This window comes from Nematostella vectensis, chromosome 2 (assembly GCF_932526225.1).
Source record: "Nematostella vectensis chromosome 2, jaNemVect1.1, whole genome shotgun sequence".
In the NCBI taxonomy this organism is placed as follows: Eukaryota; Metazoa; Cnidaria; class Anthozoa; order Actiniaria; family Edwardsiidae; genus Nematostella; species Nematostella vectensis.
Genome location: NC_064035.1, coordinates 20,480,132 through 20,491,992, shown reverse-complemented (window position 1 = coordinate 20,491,992; position 11,861 = coordinate 20,480,132). Strand labels below are relative to the sequence as shown.

At 43.3% G+C, this 11,861-nt stretch overlaps 1 protein-coding gene across 50 annotated transcripts in view; it reads right to left on the bottom strand.

Annotated features, from left to right (window-relative positions):
- Positions 1 to 281: 281 nt before the first annotated feature.
- The window catches only part of LOC5516164 (mucin-2), a 45,731-nt gene continuing 34,151 nt past the window's right edge, over positions 282 to 11,861 (bottom strand). For 39 of the 50 annotated variants that reach the window (XM_048723457.1, XM_048723467.1, XM_048723460.1 and 36 more), the window contains 10 exons: positions 9,722 to 11,792; positions 9,387 to 9,568; positions 7,406 to 8,929; positions 4,817 to 4,945; positions 4,558 to 4,744; positions 2,430 to 2,595; positions 1,938 to 1,993; positions 1,526 to 1,654; positions 1,132 to 1,180; positions 282 to 844 (listed from right to left, as the gene is read on the bottom strand). In XM_048723457.1, coding sequence (XP_048579414.1) covers positions 453 to 844; positions 1,132 to 1,180; positions 1,526 to 1,654; positions 1,938 to 1,993; positions 2,430 to 2,595; positions 4,558 to 4,744; positions 4,817 to 4,945; positions 7,406 to 8,929; positions 9,387 to 9,568; positions 9,722 to 11,792 — 4,885 coding nt within the window. In that variant the 3' untranslated portion in view covers positions 282 to 452. Of the gene's footprint in view, positions 845 to 1,131; positions 1,181 to 1,525; positions 1,655 to 1,937; positions 1,994 to 2,429; positions 2,968 to 4,557; positions 4,745 to 4,816; positions 4,946 to 7,405; positions 8,930 to 9,386; positions 9,569 to 9,721; positions 11,793 to 11,861 lie in introns of all 50 variants that reach the window. The other 11 variants (XM_048723510.1, XM_048723511.1, XM_048723501.1 and 8 more) reach the window with 9 other exon arrangements.

Here is an 11,861-nt window from a genome sequence, read left to right as displayed (position 1 = left end):
ACTGGGTGAGTACGAGAGGTGGTGCTAGCAAGAATCCCTTGTACTCTTGAGAGGGAGGAGGGAGGGGCTCATTTGAGCTCATGATGGGAGGTGGCCTTGAAAAAAAGGGCGTTGACGGTAATTTTCCCCGCGATTGTAGAATATCAGGTATGGCACAGTAGACCACTTGCGAAGCAACACGTGGATTTATAATATGTCACGTGACGTTTGATTTTGAGGTAAACAGTCCAGTTGTAGGTTAAAGCATAGATGGAGGATTTGCATAGAAATTCAATAAACCGTTCTGTTCTGAGACTTTATTTATTCATCCCACAATAAAATTCTCAAAATACTGGCTCTAGATTGATCTCGGCCACTGAATGGACCGGAATTTCAATAATTTACGATATAGCCTTGTTTATTTGGATTCCCCTCCCTAAACGATTCCCATTTAATCTAAAGGACCCTCATGTTCATCGTCGTCGTCGTCGTCGCTTGAGGACTGCTTCGCCTGAGCTCTCGCTCACTTCGACCAATCCATTATCTGTGATGTCTTTGGAGCACGAGATAGAATGACATGTGCAACTGTCGATCACGGGGAACATGGTCTCGAAGTTCTTGGACTTGTCTGGACACACCATGTAGACGTTGAAGCGCGTCACCTTGGCCGCACTGCAGCATGTACACTTGTGGTCAAGTGTGAGCGATACACCATGCGTCGCAGTGGCAGAGGAGTCGCAATAACCGCCACAACCTGTGTGCAGGTACGTCTGGTTGGAGTAGCACGCGCCAATTTTGATTTGCTTGGCTCCGAACTCCTGGCGTTCACATTTGGGTGGTATGGTTGTTGGGCCAATCACTGGAACTGAGCAAATCAAAAGCCATCACACACTGAGTGATTGGGAGAACTGGTACAACTGGTGAAGGCTATTACACTACAGTGATGCCCGCCCTCCCTCGAGTGAAACGTGAGATCCAACGAGACAATAGAGTCTGGCCGTTACTGCAGGGGAGTACCTGTCGTAACTGTTAACAGCTGACATGTTTAGGGCAAGGAAAAGAGACAGTACACAACGTCAATAATCAATAATCAAGACCCGTATTCGCGCGGCGGCTTTACAAGCAAGGTTAAAAGTGGGAATTTGTACGTACCACATTCACCGCAGCACACATCGCTTGTCGCATTCAAGCGATCGTAACCCTGCAAGAAACGAAAAACATTAGTTTATAATGATAACAGTGGACCAATTCTTACCCTGCCTCTGACGAACTTCTGACCTGCTCCAAACTGAGCCTTCGCAAATCTCTAACTAGTCTAACATATCGCTGGTTGTACATATTGCCACTAGAAACCCTTGCTGTTTTTACCTCTTTTGTGTTATGCCAATTGTAGCTTCGGCGCCCCTAAGGCCGATTGTTTCTAAAACCTTTTACTTGTTTGACCCCTATCGTGTGATGACTTCCTACGCCCCGGGAGCCGGAGTACCTCCCCTGACGTTGCCTGTATCGTGTCGTAACGAGTCCTTAGTGGCCTAGTGTAGCTTACCTCTGGACAGGCTGGGCAGATGATGCTGTTTGACTTGATCTGAGCGGTCGTGTTTGTTGGATAGCAAGGGTTAGACACCGCCTCGCAACTCATGTTCTTACATGGTCCATCAGTCCATTTATCTCCAATCTAAAAGTGGGGAAATAGGACAAGTTTAGAGGGGTAATTACACGCTTGAACTAACACGAGGGTGTAACAAGACAACGTGTCGATAATTCTTCTTCATGCGTCAAGTGTAAAAAAAGACAAAGCCTTCTGTAAAATGGGTTATATGCGAAGGATCTAGCTGGTTTACTTTATGTGATTTCAAGTTTGAGTAATCGTACAGTCTGTAACAAAAACTAAAATAACTTTTATAAATGTATTTTCAATCGATCGATGTGACAAGTTCAAACCTCATTTCATGTTTTACCTTGTAATACTCGGTGACATTGTTGCTATTCACATATACGCAAACCGGACAAATAGCTAAAATCAAGAAGAAAGCGAAAGTGTAAGGTTAGAAGCAGCAAGTCAGTGATTCTAAACTATCTGAACAGCAAAGAACAGAGATCTTGTCCCCTTTCCCTCCTTTATAAATACTCTGGATCCCTTAAATGTGAGTTATCCTTTATAAATACTCTGGATCCCTTAAATGTGAGTTATCCTTTACTGCTGGAAAAATCCATATGAATCACTGTGAAATCCAATCCATCATACAGTAAAAGCACCCCAACACTATTGCAAAAGCACAAGCTAATCTTCATTATTCAAAATGGCCAAAATAAAGTTCATTATTCAAAATATAACACATTAATTTTGCCAATCCTATATTAAGGTAATTGCTAATTGCTCTCAATGCTTGTCTCTATTCATTTCAATCATACTTATAATCATGAATAAGTTATTAAGTGATGATACTTACATTGTGACGGAGTTGGTATACTTGTGTACGCCGATGAAGGTGTGATGCTTGTTGTTGTGAAAGAAGTGGTGACGACAGATGTTGTGGGAATGCTTGTTAAAGTGGTTGTTGGTGTTGAAACTGATGTTGTCACCGGGGTAGACAGCTTGGTTGTTGGTGTGGACACCTTGGTCGTTGGTGTGGACACAGATGTTGTGACTGGTGTGGACACTTTTGTTGTTGGTGTTGAAACCTTGGTTGTTGGTGTAGATACAGATGTTGTGACTGGGGTAGAAACCTTTGTTGTTGGTGTGGACACCTTGGTTGTTGGTGTTGACACTTTGGTTGTTGGTGTGGACACAGATGTTGTCACTGGGGTAGAGACCTTGGTTGTTGGTGTGGACACCTTAGTTGTTGGTGTAGATACAGATGTTGTGACTGGGGTAGAAACCTTTGTTGTTGGTGTGGACACCTTGGTTGTTGGTGTTGACACTTTGGTTGTTGGTGTGGACACAGATGTTGTCACTGGGGTAGAGACCTTGGTTGTTGGTGTTGAGACCTTGGTTGTTGGTGTAGAAACCTTGGTTGTTGGTGTGGATACAGATGTTGTGACTGGTGTGGACACTTTTGTTGTTGGTGTTGACACCTTAGTTGTTGGTGTTGAAACCTTAGTTGTTGGTGTGGACACAGATGTTGTCACTGGTGTTGAAACCTTAGTTGTTGGTGTGGAAACCTTGGTTGTTGGTGTTGACACAGATGTTGTCACTGGTGTCGAAACCTTGGTTGTTGGTGTTGAGACCTTTGTTGTTGGGGTGGACACCTTTGTTGTTGGTGTGGACACAGATGTTGTCACTGGGGTAGAGATCTTTGTTGTTGGTCTTGAGACCTTGGTTGTTGGTGTGGAGACCTTGGTTGTTGGCGTTGACACCTTGGTTGTTGGTGTTGACACAGATGTTGTGACTGGTGTTGACACCTTGGTTGTTGGTGTTGATACCTTTGTTGTTGGTGTTGACACCTTGGTTGTTGGTGTGGACACAGATGTTGTTACTGGGGTAGAGACCTTGGTTGTTGGTGTTGAGACCTTGGTTGTTGGTGTTGACACCTTGGTCGTTGGTGTGGACACAGATGTTGTCACTGGTGTGGACACTTTTGTTGTTGGTGTTGAGACCTTGGTTGTTGGTGTAGATACAGATGTTGTGACTGGTGTTGAGACCTTGGTTGTTGGTGTTGAGACCTTTGTTGTTGGTGTTGAGACCTTGGTTGTCGGTGTGGACACAGATGTTGTGACTGGGGTAGACACCTTGGTTGTTGGTGTTGAGACCTTGGTTGTTGGTGTGGACACCTTAGTTGTTGGTGTGGACACAGATGTTGTGACTGGGGTAGAGATCTTTGTTGTTGGTGTTGAGACCTTGGTTGTTGGTGTTGACACCTTGGTCGTTGGTGTGGACACAGATGTTGTCACTGGTGTCGAAACCTTGGTTGTTGGTGTTGAGACCTTGGTTGTTGGTGTGGACACAGATGTTGTGACTGGGGTAGAGATCTTTGTTGTTGGTGTTGAGACCTTGGTTGTTGGTGTTGACACCTTGGTCGTTGGTGTGGACACAGATGTTGTGACTGGGGTAGACACCTTGGTTGTTGGTGTTGAGACCTTGGTTGTTGGTGTGGACACCTTAGTCGTTGGTGTGGATACAGATGTTGTGACCGGTGTGGACACTTTTGTTGTTGGTGTTGATACCTTGGTTGTTGGTGTTGACACCTTGGTCGTTGGTGCGGACACAGATGTTGTCACTGGTGTCGAAACCTTGGTTGTTGGTGTTGAGACCTTGGTTGTTGGTGTGGACACAGATGTTGTGACTGGTGTTGAGACCTTGGTTGTTGGTGTTGAGACCTTGGTTGTTGGTGTTGATACCTTGGTTGTTGGTGTTGACACCTTGGTCGTTGGTGTTGACACCTTGGTCGTTGGTGTGGACACAGATGTTGTCACTGGTGTAGACACTTTTGTTGTTGGTGTTGAGACCTTGGTTGTTGGTGTAGATACAGATGTTGTGACTGGTGTTGAGACCTTGGTTGTTGGTGTTGAGACCTTTGTTGTTGGTGTTGAGACCTTGGTTGTCGGTGTGGACACAGATGTTGTGACTGGGGTAGACACCTTGGTTGTTGGTGTTGAGACCTTGGTTGTTGGTGTGGACACCTTAGTTGTTGGTGTGGACAGAGATGTTGTGACTGGGGTAGAGATCTTTGTTGTTGGTGTTGAGACCTTGGTTGTTGGTGTGGACACAGATGTTGTGACTGGAGTAGAGACCTTGGTCGTTGGTGTTGATCTCCTGGTCATCATACTGAAACAGAAAAGTATTAATCATGATACTTGAAACGAATACAAATATATCTTATAAGTTTTGATGTTATACCTTGGCCAGCCAATCGACCTTGAAGTCGTGGTGAGTAGAATGCTGGTTCTTAGAGATGAGGGGATGAATGTAGAAAATGATTCTTGAATGGATGGTTGACTCACGTATACAAATGAAGATTTCGTTACGCTGAAAGAGCATTACATTAGATTACATTACCTTACATTATGTTGCATTTTCTTAAGCGATTATCATTAACCCGTGAACTACACTTAGCGTATTTACACTTTATGCTATCTAATACAATTGCTTTCCTTTGTGTTTTCTTTACTACCACACTTTGACTATCACACTTTATTTAACAGGTTAATGAAAACCACACCTTAATGTTAATGAAAACTTCACCTTATCCTAACTCATTTCACTTTACTCCTGCTCACCTTATCTTGCCTTGCTTATGCTTATACCGTAAACGAGTTAGAAACTAATTAATTCCATGTTATTTGCAAAGTGTACTTCTATAGTGTGGTAGCGTAAAACGTAGTTCACTGGAGGGTTTAACTACTTGAAAATAAGAGCGCACCGGGTTGATAAATCGTTACTTAAAATACCATTACGAAAAAAGAAACGTTTTCCTTATCCTTTCTTTACGCTGAAAATACAGGGGTACATTCCAGGTAGCAGTTAAAAAAGTTCAATTCAGGCTTCTGACTGAAGATGCAAACGTAATTGGCCGGCTAAGTGTCTCAGTAATAATAATTATATCTCACCCAAAGCAAATGTTTCTCAAAAAGTGTTTCTCACCAAAAATGTAACCACAATTAATAATAGTTATCACCGAAAAAGGTTGTAAAGAGGGCGCTTATTTCGAAATGCAGACTTCCGCTCTATATAAACAACTGTCATGTTTGTATTACAAGTATTGAAATTAAAAAAAATCAGGTTAAACATCGAAAAAAAAAAACATTTACACGAACACTTCCAACAAATAGTCCCATACGCGTCATTGTTCAAAAAATAAAAATAAACAATTTGCGGGTTCTAAAAGCCTTGCGTTTGGTCACACCAAGGGAGCGGCATAATGGGGGTGCTTATGTCTTATTTTCCCCTGGAGGGGGGAGGGGAGGCCTGGCGCTAAAAGGAGCACCACAAGTATACAAACGGCGTGAGCCTCGGTTTGGAGAAATTCCACACGCATACCAGCGAGAATCCATTAGAGTTTTAAATGAAAAATGCAAAAACCTGCGAATTCTTCATTACCTCGTTGGCAATCGCGAACGGTTCGCCTGAAACCGGGTCTCGCACTATATCCAGCGCGCACATTGGGATTAGAAACTAGACTTTTACAGGTATAGAATTAGGTACAAGTGCATAGTTGGTTATTAGGAAAAACGGCACTCAAAACATCTATATTTGGCATTACAACTCCTATGTACTACCATTTAAGGTGGCTGGTTAGTAATTCTTCATATTATTTTTATTAGTTTACTCGTTATATAATTAACATCTAGTAGTCTAAAGCCTCGTCCGATTTCATTCATGTTTTCGGAGGATAATATTTAATAATTGTTATGCAGCAAACTAATTTCAAGATGTCTTTACCAGTTTACTGCATAACAATAGCGAAATACGTCTCTGCACGTGCAAATGTCTCCCAGGTCCACAACATGAATAATTAGAGGGTTTTCATTATTGAGCATGCAAGTTTTTTTTTTTCTCGGGATAGAAAACGCGCTAAAACCACTTTATTATCGATATTGTATTAAAGGATAGGGACAGAACTTGGTGAGTAAATTTATTGTAGGGTCCCCTAAGCTCCTCTAAATCGAGGAAGCACAGAATTGCTTTTTTCTCGATTTTTAAGCGAAGACATTGAATTTCAAAAGGATTGTAAATCTAAATAATAATTGTACGAATGCACTCCTTGGTCATGTCAAATCAAAATAATATATACCCCTGTCCTTTGCGTACACATGAATACAACCACTAAAGCTTTCATGGGCTGAAGACAACAAAGGTGTATCTGCACAAAATGGAGTACGCGGCCAAAAAACATTTGCCTGGTCAGTTTAGACATGCAACTGTAATCCCCATCATGCCTTAGTATAAGTCATGTTTCTCCGCAAGTTTAAAGAAAAAGCATCGGTTATTTTGGGAATTATATTGAAAAGTTTTAAAATACTGGTCTGTCCATATATTAAATAAATTTAAATCGGTTACCGATGAATAAAACAAAACAGTAGCATATCAAAAACGGATGATTAAATATTATCTTCCGAAAACATGAATAAAATAGTTTTAGACTACTAGACGTCAATTTTATAACGAGAAAAACTTTAAATTCAGAAAAATGGCGGATTTGTCTTTTGGCCTAAACAGTGCTTTATATAAGGTTTTACGTAAAGCGAAAACACAGTGAAAAGTTGAGCAAATAATCGGAGCAAAATGCATGTAAACAAAGACGCTAAATAGCGCTAGGTGGAATGTGAGGTAAGTCTGATGATCGTAATGGTGCGTAAAACCAACGGCAACTAAGCTCAATATACTTTGAAAGACACTACGTTAGAATAAGTCAAAGCAACGCAAAAATTATAAGGAAAACTATGTACTTTGTCGGAGAAAAAAAGCCAAATCCCACCCAAGACTTACGTTGTTGCTATTGAAATCTTGGTTGTTGGTGTGGAAACTGATGTTGTCACTGGTGTAGACACCTTGGTTGTTGGTGTAGACACCTTGGTTGTTGGTGTAGATACCTTGGTTGTTGGTGTAGATACAGATGTTGTGACTGGTGTTGACACCTTGGTCGTTGGTGTTGACACCTTAGTTGTTGGTGTTGACACCTTCGTTGTTGGTGTGGACAAAGATGTTGTCACTGGGGTAGACACCTTTGTTGTTGGTGTTGAGACCTTTGTTGTTGGTGTGGAAACCTTGGTTGTTGGTGTGGACACAGATGTTGTCACTGGGGTAGACACCTTAGTTGTTGGTGTTGAGACCTTGGTTGTTGGTGTGGAAACCTTGGTTGTTGGTGTGGACACAGATGTTGTCACTGGGGTAGACACCTTAGTTGTTGGTGTTGAGACCTTGGTTGTTGGTGTGGAGACCTTGGTTGTTGGTGTGGACACAGATGTTGTCACTGGTGTCGAAACCTTGGTTGTTGGTGTTGAAACCTTAGTTGTTGGTGTGGACACCTTGGTTGTTGGTGTGGTCACAGATGTCGTTACTGGTGTAGAAACCTTGGTTGTTGGTGTAGACACCTTAGTTGTTGGTGTTGACACCTTGGTTGTTGGTGTGGACACAGATGTTGTCACTGGGGTAGACACCTTTGTTGTTGGTGTTGAGACCTTTGTTGTTGGTGTGGAAACCTTGGTTGTTGGTGTGGACACAGATGTTGTCACTGGGGTAGACACCTTAGTTGTTGGTGTTGAGACCTTGGTTGTTGGTGTGGAAACCTTGGTTGTTGGTGTGGACACAGATGTTGTCACTGGGGTAGACACCTTAGTTGTTGGTGTTGAGACCTTGGTTGTTGGTGTGGAGACCTTGGTTGTTGGTGTGGACACAGATGTTGTCACTGGTGTCGAAACCTTGGTTGTTGGTGTTGAAACCTTAGTTGTTGGTGTGGACACCTTGGTTGTTGGTGTGGTCACAGATGTCGTTACTGGTGTAGAAACCTTGGTTGTTGGTGTAGACACCTTAGTTGTTGGTGTTGACACCTTGGTTGTTGGTGTGGACACAGATGTTGTCACTGGGGTAGACACCTTTGTTGTTGGTGTTGAGACCTTTGTTGTTGGTGTGGAAACCTTGGTTGTTGGTGTGGACACAGATGTTGTCACTGGGGTAGACACCTTAGTTGTTGGTGTGGAGACCTTGGTTGTTGGTGTAGACACGGACGTTGTGACTGGTGTAGACACCTTGGTTGTTGGTGTGGACACCTTGGTTGTTGGTGTGGACACAGATGTTGTGACTGGTGTGGACACCTTGGTTGTTGGTGTTGAAACCTTGGTTGTTGGTGTTGACACAGATGTCGTCACTGGTGTTGACACCTTGGTCGATGGAGGGTGTGCTGTCGGTAAACCAGGAGTTGAAATGAATGTGGATGGGAGTGATACTTTAGACTTGGTTATCGCCGTGGAGACCTGGATGTGTGACGAACCACCAGGCGTTTGTGTCTTGATGCTGAAAAAAGTTTAAAGATAAATTGTTCATGCCAATACGATAATATCAATGTTTTCGCTCCATCACTATTTTGATTAGAAAACTAACTTGGAGGTACAGCATCTGGTAGGAGTTAAGATAGTTGGTTTAACTCATTGACTTCAACATCAAACTTCCCACATTGGTACCCAAATTCGTTGTGCCCGCTCCCTTTTTCAAAATTCGAAAAATTTATTGCAATTTCTGATCCGTCAATCTGTGGAAGGGGCGGGGTGTATACTGAGGGTTCGGTTCAAAAACATGAGTATAAATTTAGTTTACTGAAAAAAAAGTAGTGTCTAATTTCCCCGTAAATGCATTTCGACAATTAAAACAATATTTTTATTTGCTCTGCACATGTAGCCCTTAACCATTAGTATCAGTAGTTCTAGAGTTCGAAAAGGGCAGCAAGAGCTTGCCAGATCAAAATATGTCTTACCTATGTATTATTGTTGTTGGTGTGGACACCTTTGTTGTTGGGGTAGAGACCTTGGTTGTTGGTGTGGACACAGATGTTGTAACTGGTGTTGAGACCTTGGTTGTTGGTGTGGATACAGATGTTGTCACTGGGGTAGAAACCTTTGTTGTTGGTGTGGACACCTTGGTTGTTGGGGTAGAGACCTTGGTTGTTGGTGTGGACACGGATGTTGTCACTGGTGTTGAGACCTTGGTTGTTGGTGTTGACACCTTGGTTGTTGGTGTGGACACAGATGTTGTCACTGGGGTAGAAACCTTTGTTGTTGGTGTGGACACCTTGGTTGTTGGGGTAGAGACCTTGGTTGTTGGTGTTGACACCTTGGTTGTTGGTGTTGACACAGATGTTGTCACTGGTGTTGATACCTTGGTTGTTGGTGTTGACACCTTGGTTGTTGGGGTAGACACCTTAGTTGTTGGTGTGGACACAGATGTTGTCACTGGTGTTGAAACCTTAGTTGTTGGTGTTGACACAGATGTTGTCACTGGTGTGGACACTTTTGTTGTTGGTGTTGACACCTTGGTTGTTGGTGTGGACACAGATGTTGTCACTGGGGTAGAAACCTTTGTTGTTGGTGTGGACACCTTGGTTGTTGGGGTAGAGACCTTGGTTGTTGGTGTGGACACGGATGTTGTCACTGGTGTTGAGACCTTGGTTGTTGGTGTTGACACCTTGGTTGTTGGTGTAGAGACCTTGGTTGTTGGTGTGGACACAGATGTGGTCACTGGTGTTGACACTTTGGTTGTCGGAGTAGACACTTTGGTTGTTGGAGTAGACACCTTAGTTGTTGGTGTGGACACAGATGTTGTCACTGGTGTTGAAACCTTAGTTGTTGGTGTTGAAACCTTAGTTGTTGGTGTTGATACAGATGTTGTCACTGGTGTAGACACCTTGGTAGTTGGTGTTGACACAGATGTTGTCACTGGTGTGGACACTTTTGTTGTTGGTGTGGACACCTTGGTTGTTGGTGTGGACACAGATGTTGTGACTGGTGTCGAAACCTTGGTTGTTGGTGTTGAAACCTTAGTTGTTGGTGTGGACACCTTGGTTGTTGGTGTGGACACAGATGTCGTGACTGGTGTCGAAACCTTGGTTGTTGGTGTTGAGACCTTGGTTGTTGGTGTTGAAACCTTAGTTGTTGGTGTTGACACAGATGTGGTCACTGGTGTAGACACTTTGGTTGTCGGGGTAGACACCTTGGTTGTTGGTGTGGATACAGATGTTGTGACTGGTGTCGAGACCTTGGTTGTTGGTGTTGACACCTTGCTTGTTGGTGTAGAGACCTTGGTTGTTGGTGTGGACACAGATGTGGTTACTGGTGTCGAGACTTTGGTTGTCGGAGTAGACACTTTGGTTGTTGGGGTAGACAGCTTGGTCGTTGGTGTTGACACCTTCGTTGTTGGTGTAGACACAGATGTTGTCACTGGTGTTGACACCTTGGTTGTTGGTGTTGACACTTTGGTTGTTGGAGTAGACACCTTAGTTGTTGGTGTGGACACAGATGTTGTCACTGGTGTTGAAACCTTAGTTGTTGGTGTTGATACAGATGTTGTCACTGGTGTAGACACCTTGGTAGTTGGTGTTGACACAGATGTTGTCACTGGTGTGGACACTTTTGTTGTTGGTGTGGACACCTTGGTTGTTGGTGTAGACACAGATGTCGTGACTGGTGTCGAAACCTTGGTTGTTGGTGTTGAAACCTTAGTTGTTGGTGTGGACACCTTGGTTGTTGGTGTGGACACAGATGTCGTGACTGGTGTCGAAACCTTGGTTGTTGGTGTTGAGATCTTGGTTGTTGGTGTTGAAACCTTAGTTGTTGGTGTTGACACCTTGGTTGTCCCAACTGGTGTCGACACTTTGGTTGTGGGAGTAGACACTTTGGTTGTTGGTGTTGACACCTTGGTTGTTGGTGTGGATACAGATGTTGTGACTGGTGTCGAGACCTTGGTTGTTGGTGTTGATACCTTGGTTGTAGGTGTGGACACAGATGTGGTCACTGGTGTCGACACTTTGGTTGTCGGAGTAGACACTTTGGTTGTTGGGGTAGACACCTTGGTCGTTGGTGTTGATACCTTGGTTGTTGGTGTGGACACAGATGATGTCACTGGTGTTGAAACCTTGGTTGTTGGTGTTGAAACCTTAGTTGTTGGTGTGGACAAAGATGTCGTGACTGGTGTTGACACTTTGGTTGTGGGAGTAGACACTTTCGTTGTTGGGGTAGACACCTTGGTTGTTGGTGTGGATACAGATGTTGTGACTGGTGTCGAGACCTTTGTTGTTGGTGTTGACACCTTGGTTGTTGGTGTTGATACTGATGTTGTGACAGGAGTAGAAACCTTAGTAGTTGGTGTCGATTTCCTCGTCATCATACTAAAACAGGAAAGTATCGATATTGTTATTGGAAACCAATACAAATAAATTATAAGGTGTTGTTGTTAT